We start from the raw sequence: 25,923 nt of genomic DNA, 5'->3' as shown, positions 1-25,923 counted from the left end.
ATCCAAAATAATTCTAGTCACAAAACTTTTTTTTTTCAGTTCAGGTTACCAAAACAAATAACCAAATCCAAACAGCAAGAACAAAACCTTAATAACCAGGAGCAGTAAATAATAAAAATTATTTTGAACTTGCTGAGAGGGATGGAAAGCCAGATGTTCAATTTGCCCTGAAGCTCATTTCAGGATGAAGGACCACAGTTCAACAAACATATTGCCCTCGCTTCTGTTCACACATGAAGTAACTTCTGACATAACTTATCGATAGACCTGAAGTTATGTGAGTTAAACATCATTTTGAGATAATTATTAAGTTTTTGAGAAAAAGCCTGGGAGCATCTAATGTTATCCCGGTATAACAGAATTACATCATATTTTATGAGATGCTTTCAGAGTCAACATGAATGTACCGCTAAAGGAAATGCGACCGAGGTGAAGGCTGTTGACAGTAGTGCCACCTTGCTATCAGCTAGCCTGACCAGCAGTGGCAGCACCACAAACTGGCACGATAAAGACGTGAATGGGAGTTGACAGGAAGAGCCGGCTGGTTGTATTTGTGCTCTAGTTGCCCACCAGTGCCAATCAGAACTGAGTCATGCTGCAGCGACTTTCTATGTGGAGTGTCAGATTTTGTTTGCCCACTGAGCAGAGGGACTGCAGATGTGATAACAAGAAACTCAGCATTAGTCAAGAGGTTGTGTTCGGGCCACTCCTAGCAGCGCAAAGGCTCCTGGTTCCATCAGTATCATTTCAATTTCATCCATCAGAACTACAATTTCAGGACCGATCCTTAAAGCTGCACCAGTTTATAACAATTTCGTACTAACACTGTGTCAATGTGAGATGTAAAAGGAGTTGTAAAAAAGGAGGAGCTTGTAGTGAAGAACCTACAGAGAATTATCATTGACTGTATTTCCCCTCAGCTCTTTGGTTTCACGGCCACAACTTTACAGTTTACAGATGCAGAAGGCAGCTGTTTCCTTGAAAAAGTTCCTTGACAAACTAATGAATAACTTATCACCATATTGAAAAAAATAAATACATCACTTTACTATACTCAACACAGCAAAATTAATTTGTTTTATTATTTGTTACGTTACTTTCTTGACTCACAGCTCCATCAAAGGTGCGTTTAAACAACTCCACCACAGCCACACGTCTCATCTGGATAACACATGGAGGAATAGAAAATGAGACATTGTGGTTCAAACAACCGGCCTACAGTTTGAAGTTACAATATTTACTTACTATGAAAAGCTTAGTAGGGATGTGCAAAAAAATCGATTCGAATCGCGATTCAAGCTCTACCGATTCAAAATCAATTCATATTTTCTAATTTTTTTTAATTATTTAAATTTTATGTCTACTGCAATTACATGGGAAAAGTCACTACATTAAATATTGTGAATCGTTTTTTAATCGAAAATCGATTTTGAATCGAATCTTGAGACCAAAAATCAATATTGAATCGTGACATTTTCTGAATCGTACACCCCTTAAAGCTTAGCTCTGCTGACTGCACGCAGCACTTCACAAGTCCCTTCCCTTCTATGAAGATGTGTGTTTCACACACCCTCTAACTCTAAAAAACCAGATGATTCCATGTAGGCTTACTCCATCTCGCCCAGCCCTAACTGGGAGGCACATTTCTTGTTCACAGGATTTATTCCTCTTCTAGAAGTTAACCTCCTAATCGCACCGCCAGCGCCATGCTAACACATCCTGGACCAATAAATACAAACTGACCCCAAAACTCTCACAGTAATTCTGTTACAGTATTAACATGGCGTTACTTGAATTAGCAATTGTAATAACATTTCAAATTATTGTAAGCGTGCCCAACACTGCTGCAGAGCACCAAACAGACAAAGTTAGCGACTAGCTAGTGAACATAGTGGAGCATTTAGCAGCTAAAACGCTAGCTTTTTTGTTTTTGTTTTTTTGATGTGCACAAATAAGTGACAGGTACCATAAGATTTTTTCTTCTTCCTGTTCCTTTTTTTTTCATTCATGCATGTTATGAATGAATGAATGAATGAATGAATGAATAAATATATAAATATTTCCCCTTATTAACTGCCTGACGTGATAAAATGTCAATGGTGTGTTTACAGCTTGTAGTTGCCAAACAAAGCAATTAACACAGGTTTAAACAGTAATGATGAACCCTCATTTACTCATAATGATTTCATAAATTACTTATTATAAATTATAAATCAACATTACTTTGACCCAAATTAAACTCTTTATTAAATCCCTTTTTAAAGTTTTTCACCATCAATCCCAAATTTGTAACCGTTACGTGTTGGGTTTAAAAGCAACTGGTGATAATTTTTTTATCTTTGAAATAAATTGAACACTGCTGAGACTCCTTATTAACAGGATGGAATAATCATATGGTTATTACCAGCACAACAGAGAGCGTGATTCATAATAAAATGGGCAATTTCACCTAAATCCCCCCTAAGGGTAACTGGTAAACTAAGGAGGGATTTGATCTAAGGGGTATGAAAGCTGTGATAGTGTGTTATCAACTGAGTAATTTGCTCTTGTATAAACATGAATTACTGTTATCTAAGTGCCCCCTGACAGCCGATTGGCTTCTCATTAGGCCTGTGTGAAATGAGATTAGCAGCGAGCCTCTAAATTATGATCCAATCCCAGAACACATAATCTCTCACATATATACCCTCCCTCTGTCTCTTTCCTCCGTCTATTTCTGTCTTCTCTCTTTTTACCTCGTTGCCTCCTTTGCTCGCTTCTTCCCCTATGATTGCTCCTTTCTCGTTCTTCACGTTTCTCCTCACCTGACCTCTTGCTCTTTCTCTTTCTTGCTTTCTTTCCCTCGTCCGCAGAGTGTAACTGCAGTGGGAGGTCAGACGAGTGCGTGTTTGACATGGAGCAGTACCGAAGCACGGGCAGTGGGGGGCGCTGCGTGAGCTGCAGAGACAACACTGATGGGCCCCATTGTGAACGCTGCAGAGAGAACCACTACAGGGAATCTGCTGAAGAGCCCTGCCTACCCTGCAACTGCAATATTAATGGTAAACTGCCGATACAAAACCCTTAATTGTTTTGATAATAATTCAAAATCCCTAATTATAATCCATGCAAATATCATTACTCACTATTTTTGTTTTCTCTGGCATGAGAAAATGTAATTATGGTTAAATTGGAATGCTGTATTGGCACAATAAGGCACCAGATTAAGCTACAGACAAAGAGGACTCATAGGATTTATTGTTGCAAATGTTATGGCCAAATGTCTTTTAAATCATTAACAACATCCACTACTCAGTTGCCAAACATTACCTAAGAGAAGAGTTTTTTCTGATTCATAATTTATACAATCTTGTTCTTCTCATGTCTTGCACATCTCATCAGACTTATCCTCGCCTCAGCTTCCCAAATGACCATTAAATAAATTCATGACTTGACTCAGCCCTGCTGTTGTAAATTGATCCAGTTGACTCACTGGACGTTTTCAATGAAGAGACTCAGTGCTCATTAAACACAGTCTAATTTTAGGGGGGGGGGATTTTATGTTTTTGGGCTCCTAATTACACCATCATCAGGGTAAAGAGAGAGAACCAGATATATGGATAAAAAAACAAATAAATGGACAAATACATTAGCGATCCTTTCCTGTACATTTTGTAGATAGTGTTAGGTGATTGCACAGAGTTGTTGGATTCCATTATATTGATCAAAGGTTATAGCAGACTCGCATCAGGCTTCCTTTTCTGTCCTGTCCATAATACCCCAGCTGGTCTTTTTTCTCCATTAACTAAAGCTACAGTATGTCAGCAACAGTGTGGTTGCAAGGTTATATCCTGCTCTTTCAAGCACATCTCTTGGGTTTTTGAACAGAATTCAATAACAGGTATTAAGTTGTCCCCGTCATGACAAATTATTAATGATACATTGATCCATTTCATGTAATTCACCAATATCCTTTTATGGATTTGGAAGTCGTCCACCCCCCCCCCCCTCCCCCCCCATTTTCTTAAAACTATTCTGTACCCTTTTTATTCTCTTTTCATTTTTTTCCTTCTGCTGATCCATTTGCTGTCCTTCCCAGGTTCAGTGAGTCTGCAGTGTGATGTAGAGGGAAGGTGTGCGTGCCGAGTTGGCGTGACCGGGGAGAAGTGTGACACATGTCGGGCTGGCTTTCACTCGCTTGGCCCTGGTGGCTGCAGGTGAGCAACACGCATGCACACAAGAGAGACACAAAAACAAAGCAAATATTAAAAGGATAACCAAACAAATGGTAAGAAACATGCCTGTAAAAGAGAGTAGGGGTTAAAAGTGATAAACAGGTACCACAGACACAGACTTTTTCATAAATCTTCCCTCTTTTGCAGTTATACCATCTAACTTCCCCAAGCCTGAATTTATCAAACTACAAAGCAGTCGTACTACAAAGCAGTCGTAAACAAGAGGATTCTTACTTCTCGTATGTGACACCACTGTGAATTAGTGACCTTCTTATCAGTGAGTACCAGGATGTGCCGTACAATACAAAACTGCTAACAACCATTATAAAAAAGCAAGTTAACCCAGAGCGCTGTGATTTTCCACATGGAAGCATGTTCAATTTCAAATTTCAAACATTCAATTTTATCAAGATTTCAACAGATATTTCAATCATTCCAACGTTTCACTGCCTTCTGCCTCTTTTGGTCTTCATACACATCTTGAATTGTAATATAAATATCATTGCTTTACTGTAATAAATGTCCGTTTCATCCATCTTATCTAAAAAGACAGTAGGACAATGTTGATGTTTATCACAATCCGCTCCATCCTTACCTAAAGTGTTTGTCTGCATATCCTTTCATTCTTGGATCACACAAAACAATCTGATCTAAATGAAAGTTAGGAACTACCTGGTGAACATTCTTGAACACTTAGCAGCTAAAGAGCCAGATGTTTCCCTCGATAGTTTGAGACCAAAACTAAAGCTCAGTGAAAAGTGAATATTGGACTTGCAGTCATCAGGTTACCTGACACACAACTCCAAATCAATGCTAATGTTGCATATAGGGTTGCGTGGGTACCGATTGGGTATCGAATGTAGGGTTGGCTAGTGGGAAATGGGTACCCAACCCATTTCAATCCCATTTCAATCCTAATTTTAGCTGCAGACTGTTGCACGTCCTGGTGAAAAACAGCCACACAGTGCTTAAGACAGCTACTAGCTAACTGTAGGCTACCATTACGTGCTGCCAAGTGTAATGTTAACCAGCGTCACATGCAGGGATGCTTCTGTTGCCTTTAATGTCTGTTGTGGAGCACCAGAGATCAACACAAGCATTTAAGTGGCACCGAAATCATTTGGTCCGGTAGATACCAGTCGTACTGTATAGGAACAAAAGCCATATTGGCACCTGGTTTCGGTTCCCAACGCTAGTTGCGTGTCTGGTTGATGTGTAAGTAAGCAGCGGTTTTCTAACAAGCTTGCAATATCAGCTGTTTACAGCTTCCCCCAAGTGGCCAAACAAGTCAGCTATTGCAGGTTTAAGAAATAATTCATAAATAATTGGAGGAAAAGTCAAGGGTGCATTATAGTTATTGTAATAGCAGGTAATTCAGATGCTCTTGTATTATTATAATTATTTTATATAAACATTGATATATTTTAAATATTTTTTTGTTTGTGTAACTTTGTCACTAAGTGATGTCTCTTTAACATAATAGAGGTCTAGCAGGTATCCTAGCTTAAGGGAAGTTGAAGAAGTAGTTGAACCCTAGGTCCTTACATTGATATGTGAGTTGACACAGAGATGAGCAAAACTACATGTGACTAAACACTTAAACTTGTTTTTCACTTGAAATCAAGACATTATATATTGTATTGTGACACATGTATTTTCCATGTTGGGTCTTCTACTTCTGTTCATCTTGTGTTAGACCAACACATTGAATAAAGAGCCTAAAGTGAAATCGACCTTGTGGCCTGACTGATTTAACTCTTCTTGATCGGATCCAAATCAAGAATCTCCCTTTCAACAAAGCAATGTTTTCCCTTCCCGAATCAATGTTCAAAAACATGCCAGCTGAAAACATAATGGCACATATCCAGTGTCATGGTGACCCAAGCTCAGAAATTACAAAATTCCCTGCACTTGGACAGTATTTTGGTTGGTCAGCCAGTCGTCCTGACCAGGAGAAAAAAAGACCTGGTGTTTGAAGAATCAAGCCAAACACCAGGTCAAACACCAGAGCCATGTGGTCTCCTCCATCTGTTACCATGGTGACCAGATCCTGCCTTGCTGCCTTCAGAAACTTCAGAGAACAGCTTTAGCCGCAACCAACCCCAAGGACAAAGTTAGCCTCAAAAATGTCCCTGCTTTCCTCCAAAGACAGTCTAATGCATAATGCTTTAGTTAGGAAAGGTTAGTGTTTAGTTTTGCATTACATTTATCCCATGTCAATATCGTTGTATTGACCCAAACATCCATAATCTCTACGTACTGTCACCAACTAGTGTTAGTCACAGTAGCTAATTCCAGTCTTTTGCTTTAGTTATGACATTGAAATATTGAGTTTGTATTCAAAAAATGCTTTTATTTAGTTAAAGAGAGATTGTTTGGTGTTTTCTTGCAGAGACAAACTAATCACTGACTTATAGTTGTAAGATTGATAGCTGATTCAAATTGTTCTTTATTGATTGAGGTGGCGCCCTGAATAAGAACAAAATTAACATGTCTATTGATGTATTGTTTTTCTATATTTGTACTTAGCTCTGATTTTGATTGTTTCATATGCTACAAGAATGAGCTCAGCGGGTTTAATTGATTTTAAGATGGCAGAAGAAGCAGAGTTGCTTTCATCCGGAAGACATGAGACAGATTTACCTCTGTGGCTATGCACACAGAGGTTGAGGCACACATGGTTTTTTACCATCCTTTGTTGCAGCTTGAAGATGCACTGACCCGCTTGCATACATTTTGATGATGAAATGCACATTTAAACTTTCTCTGACCTGAGAGCTCTCCTATCCTATGCATATAAGCCTGCATGTAAATGTATATGATGGTGCATATGTGTGTGTGTGTGTGTGTGTGCATACTTATGAGAAGTATGTTGTAGTATTTATATTCATAAGAAGTCAATCCTAGCTCTCCTTGACCCCCTCTACCTGCCGAGGGAATGCTAAGTTGTGATGGCGTTGAACCGCATTTCAATGACTGTTTGGTGTTAACATTATTTCTCAACACCTAAATGTGGATGCCGTGACAACAGACAGTTGACTAACTTTAGAAATCAAATTTAACTTACACAAATATTACATTTAAATAATAATGTTTAATTAATAAATGATATCATCTATTTCTATGTGGCTATCTGCCACATGGCGAGTAAATGTTTGTACCAAAATAGTTCTGTTTTTCAGTCTTCATTTTGGCGAAGGTGCAGCTACTTTCTTCTGCTGTCAGCAGGTCGGAGCTTCGCGGGGGCGGGCCGACACACACACACAAACACTTGCGCAACTGACACACTTTCCGCACACCGTGTCTGCGGACAGCTGTAGGCTTGTACCAGTGATGATGTTCTGTGCATTGTCGGACACATGCAGCCACTTTCCTGAAACCGCTTGCTTGGATATTTTTATTTTTATTTTATTTATTTATTTTTTTGACGGCGCCTTATGCAAAGTGCTGCGGGAAACCCTGCTCCAAATCTCAACTAGTGTTTTCTGTCTCTGTCTCTCTCTCCGCCAGGAGTCCCACCTCCCAACACAAAGACCATGCGACTGACAAGAGGGTTCACTCCTCGTTACGCTAAGGAACCAAGAGTGGTCCTCCAGTCTCTTTGGTAGAGAGAGAGAGAGAGAGAGAGAGAGAGAGAGAGAGAGAGAGAAGGAAAACAAACAAGCATGCAAATGAAAATTATTTCGGCTGGAAAAATTATCAAGCAAATTTTTTTTATCGTGTGATTAATTGATTTATTGACTATCGCGACAGGCCTAATTGTATGCTTCCTGTTCAGCACCAAAGAGCAGACAGAAAAAAGTTAGCGACCAATTGGTATATTAATCGGACATTCAGCAGCTAAAGAAGACATTGGCTTAAGATAAAGAGCCAGATACAGTATTTTTCTCAGGAGCTGGTGGAGACCAAACTAGAGCTAAAATGGGAGTAAATGTTGGACTTGGACACAACTTCAAATTAATGCTAATGTTCCTCCATATCTGGTGGATGCGTAAGGGAACTGTTCGCTAACATGTTTGCCATATAATTAAGAAGTTATATGAACCCAGTTTGGTGTTTTTAGCTCGTTTCCGCTCCCCCAAAACAGCCAAAAACATAATTTAATGCAGGTTTAAAGTGAGGCTTGAGATAAAAGAGGCTTTATGGAAAACCATTACTGATTAACAACCTTAGTTGACCCTTAGTTTGGATTATTCTCACAGACAAAATTGTATTAATACACATAGATGCCAACATGCACACACACACACACACACACACACACACACACACACACACACACACACACACACACACACACACACACACACACACACTTCTTTCTCTCATTAATGCAGCAAAATCAGGCTGTTGAGTTGAGGTGTGAATTACTCAGACCACTGGAGCAGAAACCAGTAGAGACGGCTCGCCTTGGGATAATTGAATTATTTGTAATAGCACCTCATTAAAAAAAATGATTCTCTGTTACAGTTTCAGAAAAAAGTAATCAATCAATAAAGGTGATCAACACATTTTGACATTACCCAAGCTGACACACACACACACACACACACACACACACACACACACACACACACACACACACACACACACACACCTCACTAGCTTTTATCGAGGTTGTTTACACAGCCTTTACATTTTTTGATAGATTGTGTACTATATTAAGCATCTTAGTTTTGATGATTCGGGATTGATGAAGGACACTTGTGCTTTTTGAATGAGAGTAGTGATGACAAAAACACATTCATAGGGAGACCCAGGTCCAAGGCCCAAGAAAAATATCCATGTTGCTCAATATACACATGTCCGTTAAGTGCAGTGGATTCATACTTTTCATCTTCACGTATCTTGTTGTCTGTAGGCCTTGTGAGTGTGACCCCAGCGGGACTGTGGACGATTGCTCTCCTCTGGATGGACGCTGTCACTGTAAGCCAAACGTGGAGGGACAGAGCTGTGACAGGTGTGTTATAAGCATGTCGCTTACGTCACACACGTGTGCACATGACCTGTGGTTACCAAGGCAACTGTTCTCTTCAAAAGTTCTCACAATAGAACAACTGAAGCCCTTACTAACCATTCATCGCTTTGTACAGAATATAGTACTTTTGATTATATCTGACCTTTAAAGTCTTGTTTTAAGGACAAAATATTTACATTATCACTCCTAGATTTAAAAGTAATGAAAAAACACATAAGTGCTTACATCCAGCAGACAGGTCAGCACACCCTGCAAGTGCAGAAGTATACTAAAGGTTTAATAATGCATCTAAAAATTGGCCAAAGCTTTGGGGCTGTCTGGCATTTTGACTACTTTGACAGTGAATCTGACTGTTACAACATGTCACTAACTAAGTCTCTGCTTCCCCCTGTCTGTTTCCATCTTGTTCCTCTGGGATACAGGATCCAACCGATAAAGTCACTGTGAGATAAGCAATACACACAGCCCTAGGTCTCAAACTATTGAATAATTCTGTGCTCCCTGTTTGTTGACTTTTCTGCTGATTTCACGGCTCGTTGAGCAGGCCCCTCTCCTGTGTAATGTGACTAGTGTAGTGGCTGATTTTAAGCGGTGTTCCTGTCCCACCCATATGCCAGCTAGTGTCTGTAGGTCAGAGCTCAGGGTCCTCGCAGCCGAGCTCCATTTGGTCCCTTCTTCCATAACAGTGCGGTCTGCAGCAACCAGCACCCCAACTGCTGCACTGAGAACAACTTAAAAAGAAGAGAAAAAAGAACACTACAGCAAGGATGTGTTAAATAGCTGCAGTGAGGCACGTGCACAACATGTGGATGTTAATAACTTTTTATGCGTGTGTGTGTGTGTGTGTGTGTGTGTGTGTGTGTGTGTGTGTGTGTGTGTGTGTGTGTGTGTACCTACAGATGCAAGCCAGGCTTTTTCAACCTACAACAAGTGAACCCAGCAGGCTGCCAAGCGTGTTTTTGCTTTGGCCACTCACTAGCCTGCTCTTCTTCCAATCACTATTTGGCTATCAACATCTCTTCTGACTTCATTGAAGGTATTGTCTAAGACACACTAACCATTAATTAGGTTTCCTTGTTACTGTGGGATTGTTACTACCCAGCTAAAATGAACAAGACCAGCAATGTTTACTTTGTTCTCTCTGAATTCTCAGAGAGAATTTTCCCTGACTACTGTATATTTTATTGTGCTACTGTACGGTCTTGTGCATGTTGCTATGTTTTTCTATTTATTTATTTTTATTTCTTTCTAATATCAGATTTATTGGATGTGTTTTGTTTTATTGTATTTTTAGAGCGCCTTTTTAAGTGTGGCCAGGGATAACGGATAAAAATGTGCTCAAGCTCAACGCAGTGACAAAACAAAAACTAATTAAAAAAATCATCTTCACCAATTTGACAACACATGAAGAGAATCTAAAACCCTGCAAGGAAATAAAACATGGGCAAACTGCCAATCACATACTGTATGCAGCATAACGAAACAAGCTGCAAACGTAGAAAAAAACAACCAATGAAGAAAATACAGCAAAGTACAGAAATGTACTGAAGTCAACTACCTGCCAATGGTGTTGGAAAATGACCTGCGATTTAAGTTTAAGTTTTAACATTCTGATTGCATGATTCAGATATTATTGCAGATAATATGCTAAAGCTTATTTATTAAAAGAAATATTATTTTAAAATATTTGTGTTTTCTCTTTTTGGTGGTGTTTATTGTATTTGCAACACATTTCTGTATTAGTATTATTAGATGCAGTCCTGTGTACAGTTTTTGTTTTTTCTCTGTTGATCACAGATATAATAAAACTAATAGAAAAATAATCTGAACACATCTCGTGTATCAACTCAAACGTTTAAACTCTTTGTGAACACTATTATGCACCGTATATATCCAGAATGTCTGTGATGCAGATAATAGCCATTATTCATGTTTTGAAATGTTTTCTTTTATCTCCAGATCAGGATGGCTGGTTGGGAGAGTTCTCTGCAGGCCAGGAGTACCCCCTGCTGTGGAAGGAAGGTGAAGTCTACCTGCTGCCTCTTACCGAGGAAGACATCGGCTTCTACAAAGCCCCCGGTGAGTCAGAACGGAAAATAATAGAGATTTGAGTTCATCCATGAGGACAGATAGTTAACTTAGACTGGGTCAAATGGGTGGGTTGCAGTCCCCAGGAAGCTGTTCTAGTATTGTTGACATTTATGTTATTAGATCGTCAAACCTCCAGTTGTTACTCTTCTAGCAAATATGTAAATGGTATTAGTGTTAGTAGTGCATCTTTAATACCCATAGCTTGTTCCTGTTGTTCCTTAGTGAGATTAATCAGGGTCTATGGCAGCGGGTCATGCGGCAGTTATTCTGACACCGTTTCCCCCAATCCGTTATCAGAGCCATTAGACGATAAGGGATTAAGCTGGCCCAACTACAGGACTTAGGGCCCATTTCTATCAGCCGCCCCAGCAGCAGAGGCCTGATGGAATTGGATGTCTTGGCCATGCTGGAGAAGCAACAAAGTGAAAATTGGCTTGGGTTCTTCTTGTCTCCACTAAGTCGGTTCTAGGCATCAACTCACAGCCCCTCCAGCCACCATGCAGCCCACAGCCAGAGGCAAAACGGGAGCAATCCCATTAACTCCGCATCCTGGAGGTTTAATGCCCAAAACGCACGATCACAGAGAACGACTCCATTTGGAGGCATCTTTTTTTAGAAAGATGAATTGCTTACAGCAGGATGTGACAAAGCCTGGTGGTCAGGCATAATTTATAAAATGTCATTATGAATGCGTTCATAAGTCATGGATGTGCAAGTTTTTCTGGTGTGTGTGTGTGTGTGTGTGTGTGTGTGTGTGTGTGTGTGTGTGTGTGTGTGTGTGTGTGTGTGTGTGGTGTGTGTGTGTGTGTGCATACTGTAAGTCCACAGTGAATGCTTGCATGCTTTGCTATACATACTGTATGTGTAATTAGAAATTAACATAGTTAAAAGTGTCTTTTAAAGTTGCTTTCTTCTTCACATGGTCTATAGTGACGTCTCTACAGGCCACAACTCACAGATTAGTGGCCCAACTGGCCGAGAGCAGCTTTGTGGCAGCCTGCTTATCTACTTTGTGCAGTGCTTGTTTATGTTGTTTCTCCACATAATAAATGCACAAATCTATTGCCTTGCCATCCCTATTAATGATCTCATTTGCTCTCGCCTTTTTTTCATCGTGGTGCATGTGTACAGTTACTTTAAAGATTAGACCAGAGTGGCAGCGGCTTTGGAAGCAGCTCTAAAATAATTCTCTCTCTTTTTTAATGTCTCTGCTCTTTTTTACTTTTAATATGTATTTGTGCTGAAATCCCTCAGCTGTGTCCTTCACCAAAGTACGAGATAATTCTGACTGACAACTTCCCGTCGAACATACAAAATGCAATTTCTGTGATTCCTAAGAATGTATATGTCACCGTAGTGGCTTTTGGCGTCCGCTGTCACACAAGGGACAGGATTCAATCATAGGCTTTTTTTTTTTCTTCTTCTTTTTCTGTTAAAAAGAACGATTGTTTGGGATCTGCGTAGCTTACCCAGCTCTAGAAATACCAAGGACAAGACATCACAAATATTCTCTCAATAGTGCCTGTAAGGAGCTGTTGGACCAGAGAGGGAGAGTTTGAGATAGCGTGAAAGAGCAAAAATAATTTCATTTGAGTTTCCTGAATTTCCCATGACAATCTGGCCAACATGCACTTTTAGTCAGGACATCAGAATTACTCCTTTTTTCCCACTGCATAGAAACGTTTCATTTCTATAAACACCTTAAATTGACCTTTCATTACCATAACGTCAAGTGCCCAAATCATAAATGTACGTATGTAGGTAGACACATGTGAATGTGTATGCATGTGGGCACTTGGGGGACACAGGCTTTTCTCTAAAGCATGTGCAATGCCACTTTTCCTCCTCCTGATTCTGGACATCTGCTTGACAGTTGACACAGGCGGAGTTCATGTCCCTCTGGTACTCAACAGACTGAACACTTGAGCGCAGCTGCCAGGAACTATCATAGACAAACATGAAGTACCTCCCTAAACAGTTGCTTTGACCTGCCTCCAACAACTGTGGTCACCACTTGATTCTGCTGGACAGTAACCGTGGCTCTCTTGGCCGAGCAGCGTTTCATGCTGAATGGACATCATCTAACATAAGCCCTTACAGCCATCTGTTGAGAAGCTTGCATTGTTGATCCTTTTCATATATGCAGCAAAGGCCAACCTGCTAAGCCTGAAGCAGCAGGGAGACAAGAAAAGGAAAAGAAAGAAGGGGAAAAAACCCACAGAATTTAATAAAATAACCCTCTAGTAGAAGGCAAAAGTGTTCTGTTGTGGAGTGGAAGAGAGAGTAAGAAGAGCAAAGATTTATGAGAGCAGCTCCAGGCTACCTGTCGCTCTGATTCAAGAAACAATTGCAGCTAAGAGCCTCACACAACCTGAGTGCTACCTGCACCCAGTCTGGTGGCCTTTTCTTCTGGAAAAACATAAGCAAAACAGAAAGGAGGTATAGCAAAAGGGAGATGAGAAAATTGAGAGGAGAGATAGAAAGAGGAAGTAGAACAATAGAACAAAAACAGAGAATAAAGGGGTACGGAGAAAGAGAAGCAGAGGGAAAGTCAACCAACCGAGAAGGTGAAGGAGTGCTTGAGTGAGGCTGGAGTGGAAGAGTAAAGAGTTGAGTACGCTTGAAACAAACCCCAGTTGATACCCATTCCAAATGGCCACACTCAAAGGCCTGGTGAAAAGCCTGCCATCATAGCCTCCTCCTGGTTGCATCCCACTGCCTCCCCAATCTCTGTCCAAGAGCTCTGTGTCTCTTGCGAAGTCTGCTCATTCTCATTTATAATATTGCAATTCGTTGCACACACAAAATAAATGGAAGTAGTAAAAAGAGAGCTTGAGAGAAACTCAAACCCTGCCTGCTTTCTTCCAAAAACTTGAACAATCAGTGCGTGGGTGGGGAGAGTGTCTGTTTTAGAAAGTTACAAAAATGGTCAAACACAGTCCCGTCCATTTTCAACGTTGAGATGTGGGATGAGGGGATTTCAGACACTGTCAGACAATCTGTTGAGCACTTTGTTTGAGCATACTGAGGCCTTAGGGCTGTTCAGACCGACAGCAGCACTTTGTCAAAAACTTATAGCATTCCTTTTCATTTCCAGCATTGGCACAATGGTGCAGATGCCAAAATGTATTTGAATATGTTGATTTGTTTCTTAAAATAGTACATTTTATTTCTATTAGATTTATATCTACAGTGCCTTGCGAAAGTATTCGGCCCCCTTGAACGTTTCGACCTTTTGCCACATTTCAGGCCTCAAACATAAAGATATAAAACTGTAATTTTTTGTGAAGAATCAACAACAAGTGGGTCCCAATTATGAAGTGGAACGAAATTCATTGGCTATTTCAAACTTTTTTAACAAATAAAAAACTGAAAAAGTGGGCGTGCAAAATTATTCAGCCCCTTTACTTTCAGTGCAGCAAACTCTCTCCAGAAGTTCAGTGAGGATCTCTGAATGATCCAATGTTGACCTAAATGACTAATGATGATAAATAGAATCCAGCTGTGTGTAATCAAGTCTCCGTATAAATGCACCTGCTCTGTGATAGTGTCAGAGGTCCGTGTAAAGCGCAGAGAGCATCATGAAGAACAAGGAACACACCAGGCAGGTCCGAGATACTGTTGTGGAGAAGTTTAAAGCCGGATTTGGATACAAAAAGATTTCCCAAGCTTTAAACATCCCAAGGAGCACTGTGCAAGCGATAATATTGAAATGGAAGGAGTATCAGACCACTACAAATCTACGAAGACCCGGCCGTCCCTCTAAACTTTCAGCTCATACAATGAGAAGACTGATCAGAGATGCAGCCAAGAGGCCCATGATCACTCTGGATGAACTGCAGAGATCTACAGCTGAGGTGGGAGACTCTGTCCATAGGACAACAATCAGTCGTATACTGCACAAATCTGGCCTTTATGGAAGAGTGGCAAGAAGAAAGCCATTTCTTAAAGATATCCATAAAAAGTGGCGTTAGCGTAAAGTTTGCCAAAAGCCACCTGGGAGACACACCAAACATGTGGAAGAAGGTGCTGTGGTCAGATGAAACCAAAATCGAACTTTTTGGCAACAATGCAAAACGTTATGTTTCGCGTAAAAGCAACACAGCTCATCACCCTGAACACACCATCCCCACTGTCAAACATGGTGGTGGCAGCATCATGGTTTGGGCCTGCTTTTCTTCAGCAGGGACAGGGAAGATGGGTTAAAATTGATGGGAAGATGGATGGAGCCAAATACAGGACCATTCTGGAAGAAAACCTGATGGAGTCTGCAAAAGACCTGAGACTGGGACGGAGCTTTGTCTTCCAACAAGACAATGATCCAAAACATAAAGCAAAATCTACAATGGAATGGTTCACAAATAAACATATCCAGGTGTTAGAATGGCCAAGTCAAAGTCCAGACCTGAATCCAATCGGAGAATCTGTGGAAAGAACGAAAAACTGCTGTTCTACAAACGCTCTCCATCCAACCTCACTGAGCTCGAGCTGTTTTGCAAGGAGGAATGGGCAAAAAAACATGTCAGTCTCGATGTGCAAAACTGATAGAGACATACCCCAAGCGACTTACAGCTGTAATCGCAGCAAAAGGTGGCGCTACAAAGTATTAACTTAAGGGGGCTGAATAATTTTGCGGCCCCCAATATTTCAGTTTTTTATTTGTTTAAAAGGTTTGAAATATCCAATAAATTTCGTTCCACTTCATGATTGTGTCCCACTTGTTGTTGATTCTTCACAAAAAATTACAGTTTTATATCTTTATGTTTGAGGCCTGAAATGTGGCAAAAGGTCGAAAAGTTCAAGGGGGCCGAATACTTTCGCAAGGCACTGTAAGATAAATCATCACTTTTGGTTGCATACGGTTATTCACTTTGAATGCGTACCAGTCTACATATGCATACAGTATGTGGTGTATTTTGCTTTAAAAAAATTTACTTGGATTTCAGGTCACATATATTGTGCCTGCAGCCAGTGCAGTCAGACTCTGTGTCCTGACAGAAATTAAAAGTTTGTCCACCCAACCTTTGCCCTCAGACTGTCTGCATGGTGGTCGATGTTAGAGCCGCGGTGGGAATTGTGTTTGTGCAAGGCAGCTGTGATTTAATTGAAATAGAGTTGACTTAATTTGGTTGGAGCAAAGTCTAAACCTCCTGATTGATCGTGAGCTGCTCTGCCATTCCCCAAAAGTTATAGGGGAATCTATCACTTGTTGTGATGGCGGCTTTATGTGTTTCTGGCCGAGTGTCAACAGCAGCACAGTCAGAGGACTTCAGATCATTCTGACAGACTCATAGAGACAAAATGGAAATAGAGTGGCACAGGTTGCAGCTTTGGTTTTTCCATTCTGTTTTCTTGAAATTGTTGATTGAAATACATGCATCATTTATTTGGACTGACCCAGAGCTGCAATGCTTATTTTTTATTAGTATTAGCAACATTTATTATGTTGATATTTTTCTATTATATAATATTTACTTTATGTATATTATAGTTTTGTATATCAGTTCCTAGAGCTCAAGTTGACATCTTAAAATAGCTTGTTTTGTCTGACCAACCCAAAGATACACTGATTAAAAGAGTAGGAAAAAGGAATACTTTCACATTTTGGGTAATACACAAATTTGCTTTGTTGGCGAGAATTAAAGCTATAGTGTGTAGTTTCTGCTGCCCCCGTGAGGAATTCTAAGTAATGACAACAAAACTGTCGGCACGTCCACATGATACAAGCTTCCGTAATCGCGCACCGCCCACCGCCCTCCTCCACGCAGTTGCTTGTAACCAAGGAGGACACGGAGGATTAAAAAAAACATGATGGACTCTTCAGAAGAGGTAATTATCTTCACTTGAGTTTCAGTGCGGGAAAGTCACCGGACGCCACAACCTTCTGAACATAGCCATACTGAGAAATACAGAGAGATGATAGTCTTAATTAGCTTTGTATCAACTCATTTGGCGATGGCTTGAATGTAACGGACGTTCATTAATATCAAAAAGTTACGCACTAAAGCTTTAAAATGAGGAGATCGATACCAATCCTGAGAGTGGTATCGATCTCCTCCGCAAAAGAAAGCGTATTACGTGAAATATTTCTTCAATCAATAATTTGATGAAGAATTGATTGACTAATTAAGTTATCACCTAATGGTATAAAGTACTACACTGAATGTTACAAAGAAAATATGAATCTCAGTATTATGAGAAGAGAAACATCCTCTTACATGTGCAGCCAGCACACTGTGGTATTTAGAGACTGCTAAACTTTTTAATTCTCTCCAATTTATTATGTGAGATAAAATAATGAATATAAATTCATGGCAATACACAGACAGCAGATCACACTTACACATGGATACTCCTTTCATTGTTTTTTTATAGAGATTCATTACTTTGGAGAGGGGCCCGGCAGTGGGGCCATTCCTGGATGGTCTATTACGGTTTTGAGTAATTATGCTGTGGTACCTCTGTCGAATCTCTCCGCGAATCAGACCCCAGCAGAATAATGGCCAGCAAGTTACATCGGAAACCACTCACAACCATAAGGGAGCACTTTAGGAGAGAATTTTAGCTTTGTCACACAACAGTATTACTGGGCTCATTACGCACCGTTATGCAAGGAATGTGCAGCACATATTTCCTATTAATCACTTTAAAAGTAATATCTGTTGACTTTTATTTTCTGTGAATAGGAGTTTCTTTTGTTACTCATCATTATAGTGTGCCACTCCCCAAATATAGGTAATTGCCACTCCTCTGTGTCACTGCTGAGACTCTCACTCAACATGGCAATGCAACAATCATCTGCTGGCTGATTCTATTCTGTTGAGGGCACTGAGTGTGGTGTGTCTGAGTGACTGACTGGAGAGACCAAAGTTTTGTAAAATGGTAAATATACAGCACCTCATAAAGGAGGGTTTCAGAAGTTATATCCAAGTTTTATAAAAATGTCCACAGGTATGGAGCTCAGAAAACTGACAAAAGGCAGTTAAATGTTATCAGACAAGTGAAAAATATAACATTCAGTTAGTTAAACAATAAAAATGGAAGAAGAAAAATAAAGCTTTACATATATTTCTTTATCCACTTTTGTCTATTTGCAGCATATACATTTTTTTTTTACACTTCTATTATCTATTTATCTGTCACTTTCCCATTTTATTTTCAGCTGTTTAATTTGTGCACACTTTATTGATATTTATCAGTTGCCTATTTACCCCACGCAACATTTACTGTACTGTACTAACTTTCATTATAAAACTACCCCAGCCAGAGCAGCTCATGTTGATCATCTTCCTTAATCGTTTTGTGCCAATGAATAAATGTTAATGTAATCCATATGCAGTGCACTGCTGAAGGGACACAGTACAAACTATTGTAACAATAATGTTAGAAAGCATTTTAAGAGCTAATTTGAAATAGTGCCGATGAAAATATATTTTATGTGTTTTGTTCTAAATTCAAACTGGCATGAGTGGTGGCTTGTTGGACTCAGAAGTGAGTATTGATCGGTTATTTCATTAGACCTCGCTCCCATATTATTTGTTTTTCCACTGGTTAAGATGTTTAAATGTGAGAGGGCTCATCCAAGGCATTCCTGTCTCATTGGTGATGAATTTAATCTTAGCCTCTTTTTTTTTTCCCCGACTGGCTGATTTTTTCTTATTCCTTGTCATCAATATGTATTGATTCTGAAACTACACTGAGATGTGTGGAAACCAGTTTAATTTGAGAAAGTGTTTTGTCTTCACTGGTGATGATTGGTGGTTGTTAAGCCGCTCCCCCTGCTCGTGATTGGCTGTAATTATCTATTTCTATTGATTCTGAAGTCACATTGACATGACCGATGCCTTATTGGACTAACAACAGAAAGTGCTATTGATTGGTCGTGTAATTGAAGCCGTTCCCCTTCCATCACTGCCTGTTTTTCATTTCCTACAAATAACTGCTCCAACAGTGTTGAAGGATAAATATAAATAACAGTGGGTTGCGCTTCCTTCATTCTCGTATCCTCTCATTAAAATTGAATTGTTTAAAAGCTAACAGCGAGGATGGAGGCATGATGTGTTGTTTCAAGTGAGAATATGAAGAAGAAACAAAACCTGCAAAAACTTTTTTTGAGTTTGGTTTCTAATTTGTGAAAGCTTGCAGTCTATTAAAAAGAAAAGAGACACAACAAGGTGTCCCTTGAACACAGAAAATAACTATTTAAATGTAACTACTTACACTGGAATGGAACAAAAGTAAGTGTGGCTGCAGCTAGAAAAGTAGCTGGAAAAACACAGCAAGAATAATAATATAACAATATAATTTAAACCAAATTAAGTGATTGGTAAAGCAAATAGCATTATTTATTGGACCATGAAATATATGAGATGATATAAGAAGAAAACACAGTTTAGACTTAATTGAAATAATAATTACATTGCTTTTTCTTGAAAAAAGTAATAACTTTAACTGAATACTTTAACACATCACTGAGTAATACATTACAGACAGCAGCCAAAAACATAATATTCGGGTGTCAAAATGTACTGTAGTGCCATAACAAATTGTTGCAGGTCAGACAAAAAGACTGACTAATCTGACCGTAGATGTCACAGTGAGAGTGCGCTGTAGATGTACAGAAGGGCCCTGCAGAGATGATAAGAGAGGTTGAGTAGTTATCAGACGATCAGACAGTTGAAATGCTCCGAATGACGCCAGAGGCCCCTCGCAAGCAAAATCATCCACTCAAGTCCTTAGCCCTCCCAACCCCCAGAAGGGCTCAGGATGTACTTCACACACGATTACGCTCAAAAACAAGGTGGCAACCAAGCGTGCAACCTGTCAGTTTTGCCCACTCACTCACCCAGAGCTGGTAGAGAATGGCAGCATAGTGTTTTTTTTTCTGAAAACAAATTGTTATGATTTTTAAGAGTAAAACTGGTGCTAAGTGTTCTACAATGGCATTTGTTGTTTACATTTTTCATATTTTCATATTAAGGGTCATGCCAAGATTGCCTATTTTTAAATGTCCAAAGTACCACTTTTTCTTTTAGCCCGTTTTGGAGGTTGGGAGGGTAGTATGTCTCCTGGTGGCTAAGATCTTTGAAGTCCTGTTAATGTGCTGTAATGAGCCAGAGATGAGAGGGTGGGTAATTACACACAGCCTCCTGCAGCGCTCCATGTGGGCTCAACAAGCCTCTACCCCTTTGCCTTGCCTTACACACACACACACACACACACACACACATACACACACACACACATACACACACACACACAGCAGGAAACGGGCAGAATATTTCTTAATATGCATAAAAATAAATACTAATTCAGCTTCCATCAAAACACACTTGCACAAACAGAAATCCATCCCTGTGTTTACAACATTGATGGCTGAGACATTACTAATAAAGCTGACTCCCCTCACCTCTCTAACATCCAACCTCTGCCCACCCACTAGAGAAATTCCTGGGTCATCAAGTCTACAGCTACGGCCAGCTCCTCTCCATCACCTTCACCTCTGAGACCGCCGAGCTGCTTCCTGACCACGTCACCTTGCTACTCCAAGGCTCTGGAGTCACCCTGTCTGCTGACCTTTCACCCCAACCAGTGCTTGACCATGACCCCGGCCTCTCATCGCGGCGCTCCTTCATTGTCAGGTACAAGGATGCAGTTTGTTTGTTTAGTCTGTGCACATGCTTCTTTATTTTGTATTTTTTTTACTGTTATACCTGAGTCTCTCTGGAAAATACCAAAGCGTGGATGTCAGGATGTTTGTTTTTCTCTACATCTATGCATCTCCCTGTTGCCTGACTTGTTCCTTGTTGCTATATATATATATATATATATATATATATATATATATATATACATATACATATACATATATACATATATATGAGTCCGCAGAGTGCAGGCTATCCAGGACACACGTGTACTGACTACAGCTCACCTACGTTGACTGTGCTGTCATGGTCCCAGCAGAATTTTGGGATATGAATGTAGTAATGAGCTAGCTCCCCCATGCGCTGGCTGTCGTGTATGCTGGCAGGTACAGAGGAGCCACATTACATTTCCATTTTTATATTTTATACATTTAGCAAATGGTCTCACCTAGAGTGACTTGAAATGTGTGCAGCAGTGGAATGACACAAACATACCAAAAAAATTATACTCTATTATTAATTAATTATACTCTAGCAAAAGTCAATCAAATCCAATAGTTTTTGGGACATTTCACTCACAGAATTTTTAATGGATAAGAGAAGACTTTGACCTGCAGCTGCTTGTGGCGCAAATCACCAAAGCCTGCAGGACTCATCCTTCGATTACCAAATTTTATGGCCATCCATCAGATTGCTGTTGAAATATTTCAATCTGTACCAGAAGAGGTCGACCGATATGACGACCATCCCTAGAGCTAGGGTGCTGGCATTGCTGAAAACGTGTAAATATAAAAAAGAAGGGGTTCCTGTTTGAAAGATCACATCAAACCACAAATATAGGAAAGCTTCTCTAATATAGCGAGTGAAGAGAGGGGTATATGAGGCACTTCAACAGATAAAGCTAGTGGGAGTCTGAAGTTTTGACTGGAGTGGGGAGGTCACTCCCCTAGCCAGATAAGGGGGTCCGGATGGAAGGTTGACCAGGTCTTGGCAGGAAAAGGAGAACTAAATGGATTATAGCGATAGCATGCAGAGCACTTGATGGACTATAGGGTTGGTCCATGGCCTGGGGGTACAGTTATGTGGGCAGTGGTCCCTTTGCAGCCTGATATGCCAACACAGGGCTTCAAATTGGATACAAGCAGCCACAGACAGGCAGCGTATGAAATGTAACAGTATTGATCTGGATGATGACAACACGGGCACTGAAGTACAAAGAACAAGTAGAAAATAAATAATATTATATGAAAAGGGGGGCATTTAAACATTAGGGATGTGAACAGAACTAACAAAATTGATTTATTATACTTGAGGTTGAAGTTCAAATACAGTTCATGCTTTATTAATTGATTAGTTTAGGTTCATGGTTAAAATATGTTGTTTTTATATTTTTTATTGACAGTTTAACTTGATAACTTGATTTATAAACATATACAGTATATATAAGGAGGATAAAACATTTTTTTAACACTCTCTACACACTTTGGGCAAAGGCACTGTCAACTTCAAATAAATTTTCTTTAAATAGCCAAATAGGTGAGAATAATTATGGAGAAAGTATGAGCGTGAGTAGAACTAATGAAATATCAATGCAATATATGTCACCCTGTCCATATAGTATCTGGGTATGTACACAGTATATTTCTAGTACAATATTGCATTAAAAAGCTGATGTACACCTTATAAAATGTAACATCATTTTCAGTTTTGAAAGTGCACATGTAGGAACAGAAAAATGTCAGTCTCATCAAGGAAATAGTGTGTATCTGTGTGCTCTTCGGGCTGTACAGACATCATGGGGCGGCTGTGGCTCAGGTGGTAGAGTGGTATCCTACCAATCAGAAGGTTGGTGGATCGATCCCTGGCTCTGCAGTCCTATGTCCAAGTTCCCCTGGGCAAGACACTCCCGATGCTGTGCCATCGGAGTGTAAATGTGTGTGAATTAGGGCTGTCAAACGATTATTTTTTCTTAATCGCTGAATTTCTATTGTTAATCGCGATTAATCGCATGTTTTATCACATGATTCAAATTCTATTATTTTGCATTTCAGAACTGTTTTTAAGTACATATTAACAATGGAAAGCAATTCTTACCAGTGTATCTTGATTGGGAATAAAATGAATGTAAAGAAAGTTACTTTATGAACTTGATTTTAAGATTTGTATTTGTTTATTATTTTTATATTTATTTACTGTAAACAAAACAAAAATGTGTGAATCTAGTCACACATTTGAATCTAGAGTCAATATTAGGGTTGGGTATTGTTTGGTTTGGATACCAGCGCTAAAGCTGTACTTTTAAAACGGTACCGGTGCCTTAACGGTGCCTGAACCGATACTTTTTAAGAAAGTAAAAAAAAAGAAGGGTACTAAACAGTGTTGGGAGTAACGGCGTTTAAGTATAACGGCGTTATTTTTTCAATAACGGAGTAATCTAATTAATTACTTTTCCCATGGTTGCAACGCCGTTATCGTTACTGAGAATGTAAAGTGGCGCGTTACTACAATTTGGTTGAATGAAGCGCGAGGTGACATCAGCTGCCTGGAGAGAGCAGGGGTGGGGATGATGACACCGTTGCATATGACTGCACGCTCTGACTACTACTGAACACAAGACAGCGACGAGCCAGGGAAATTCAAAAGGTAGCGTTCTCGAACTGGAAGTACCGGCACTACTTCTCGCTCATTGAAATTAAAGTCAAGACCTGCACGCTATGCCCAGGAAAAAAGACTTTATCCACGTCTGCCTCAAGCAACTCGAATCTTATGAAGCCCCTCACATCAACACGTGCTAACACGACACTTGTTGCTGCTGCTAACCCAAGCCCAAGCCCAAATGCAGTTAGTGTGAGCTCCAGCGAAGGAGACGGAGCGCTCTGTTAAAACAAGCAACGCTCCATTTTTCGGGTCAGCAACAGGTGACCAAGGCCGAGCTGAACACATCAGTTAATATAAACATCTTTGACGTTAAAGATGTTATAGAACGTAATAGAGTTATAGAATATAAAAAAATAACGTCAGTTACTTTGCTGAGTAACTAATTACTTTTACAATGTGGAAACTGAGTTACTAACTCAATTACTTATTGGGAGAAGTAATTTGTAACTGTAACTAATTACTTTTACAATGTGGAAACTGAGTTACTAACTCAATTACTTATTGGGAGAAGTAATTTGTAACTGTAACTAATTACTTTTTTAAAGTAAGATGACCAACACTGGTACTAAACAACAGTTGGTGACATTAAAGAACGACTTGTTTATTGCTAAGACCATATGGTCAAAATTAAATGATTTAATAATAATATAATATAATAACTATAACAATAACTTATTTCACTAGTAAATAGCTGTTGAACGACAAAAACAACCACCAGATGGGAAAAAGGCATTTAACAATAACTTTGAATGCACCACGAGGCTGTTGGTTACCAGTTTCATTGAACGCACCTGTTGGTTGAACGCTACACACTGTTACATCCCGGTGTTGGAATCCTCTACAGTAAAATACAGACAAACTTTACACCGTTTAGCTTTAGCTGTCAGCATTCTAACTATGTTTAATCCAGCTACTAGCTAGCGGTATGCTCACATTAGCTGCTGTCGAGTGTAGTGTTAACTAGTGTAACGTCTGTTTCAGAGCATCAGAGAAGTGCAGGCATATCAGAGGCGCTGGAATGAGGCACTGAAATCCGCGTTGCTATTTGGTCCGGTAGATACCGGTTGTTAAGGCACCGGTGCCGTATAAACACCGGATTTCGGTACCCAACCCTGTCAACCCGTGCGGGAGTTTTGGAAAATAAAAAGCACCATTCAGAATTGTCTTGCTGCTGTCTTTCTCCATCATGCCTGCAGCCTGCAGCAGTAGGATGTGTTACGAGGGAGTATGGCAAAGTGCGGCAAAGGGTCAAAATAGTAGCCTGTTAGGCACGACGCGAAGCCACGTGAAGTGAAAATAAATTAATAAATGGCGGCATGCGATAAAAAAAAAATTAACGCGTTATGCTCGGCCTTTAATCGCATCGTGATTAACGCGATGCTGACAGCCCTAGTGTGAATGTTTATCTGATGAGCAGGTGGCGCCTTGTACGGCAGCCTGGGCCACAGTGCATGTGTGTGAATGGTTGCTGTACTATATAAAAGTGCTTTGAGTAGTCGTTAAGACTAGAAAAGCGCTATATAAATACAGTCCGGTTACATTTACCTCTGCATACACGTGCTTTGCATGCATGGCTGCATCCCACTTGCCAGGATTTGGCTCAGGCATTTGCTAATTTAATGGCAAAGTTAAGTTTGAATTAAATATTTTGTCCATGTTTTGTATCCTGCAATATCTGAGTGAAACATCTGTGACCTACCACAGCACTTTGCTGTTAACAGTTGCAGTTTTAAATGAGTGGTTTCACTCACTCTGGTATAATGCATACTGAAGCCTCCCACACCAGCCACGTGTTCTTATAGTAATCAGATCACATTCATACTACGGTAGCATATGTACAGAAAAATATACATAAATATGTAAACTCATAGCAATTTCCTCTGAATGTTTTTTTTTTGTTGTTTTTTTTTTACCAGTACCTTGTGACGAGACCTTACAATACTTACTATTGTTTAGAGCCTTCAGGTAGGTAAACGGCTACAGTATCTCTTTGAATACTGCAGCAATCAGAGGTTTGGATATTGTAACGATTGTGAAGATAGCAGCAATCAAAATCAAGCTGTGACACAGTTCCTGTCACACAGCTGATGGTGTTTACATTACTTGTTGCTGTCAGTCTGCTGTTTTGTTTTCTTGGTGTCTACTGTTGGATTATATTAACTTGTGCGTGTGTCAGTTGTAATAGTTTGTTTGTGTTGTAGACAGTTGATTAAATAAATCAAATAAATTGACTTAATTAGCATCTCTATTTGGAAACTGAGACTAAAGCAGATTGAGTTGTCCAATTTGCTGTTGATATTGTTCCATTACCACTTTCTTTGCTTAAAATCCTCTA

At 39.8% G+C, this 25,923-nt stretch overlaps 1 protein-coding gene across 1 annotated transcript in view; it reads left to right on the top strand.

Moving 5' to 3' along the window:
- The window catches only part of lamc3 (laminin, gamma 3), a 98,681-nt gene that overhangs the window by 35,817 nt on the left and 36,941 nt on the right, over positions 1-25,923 (top strand). The window contains exons 5-10 of the mRNA XM_039780503.1: positions 2,853-3,041; positions 4,079-4,196; positions 9,076-9,174; positions 10,092-10,228; positions 11,152-11,271; positions 20,726-20,924. Coding sequence (XP_039636437.1) covers positions 2,853-3,041; positions 4,079-4,196; positions 9,076-9,174; positions 10,092-10,228; positions 11,152-11,271; positions 20,726-20,924 — 862 coding nt within the window. The remainder of the gene's footprint in view (positions 1-2,852; positions 3,042-4,078; positions 4,197-9,075; positions 9,175-10,091; positions 10,229-11,151; positions 11,272-20,725; positions 20,925-25,923) is intronic.

Source organism: Perca fluviatilis, chromosome 17 (assembly GCF_010015445.1).
Source record: "Perca fluviatilis chromosome 17, GENO_Pfluv_1.0, whole genome shotgun sequence".
NCBI classification, from domain to species: Eukaryota; Metazoa; Chordata; class Actinopteri; order Perciformes; family Percidae; genus Perca; species Perca fluviatilis.
This window is presented reverse-complemented; position numbering and strand designations above follow the sequence as displayed.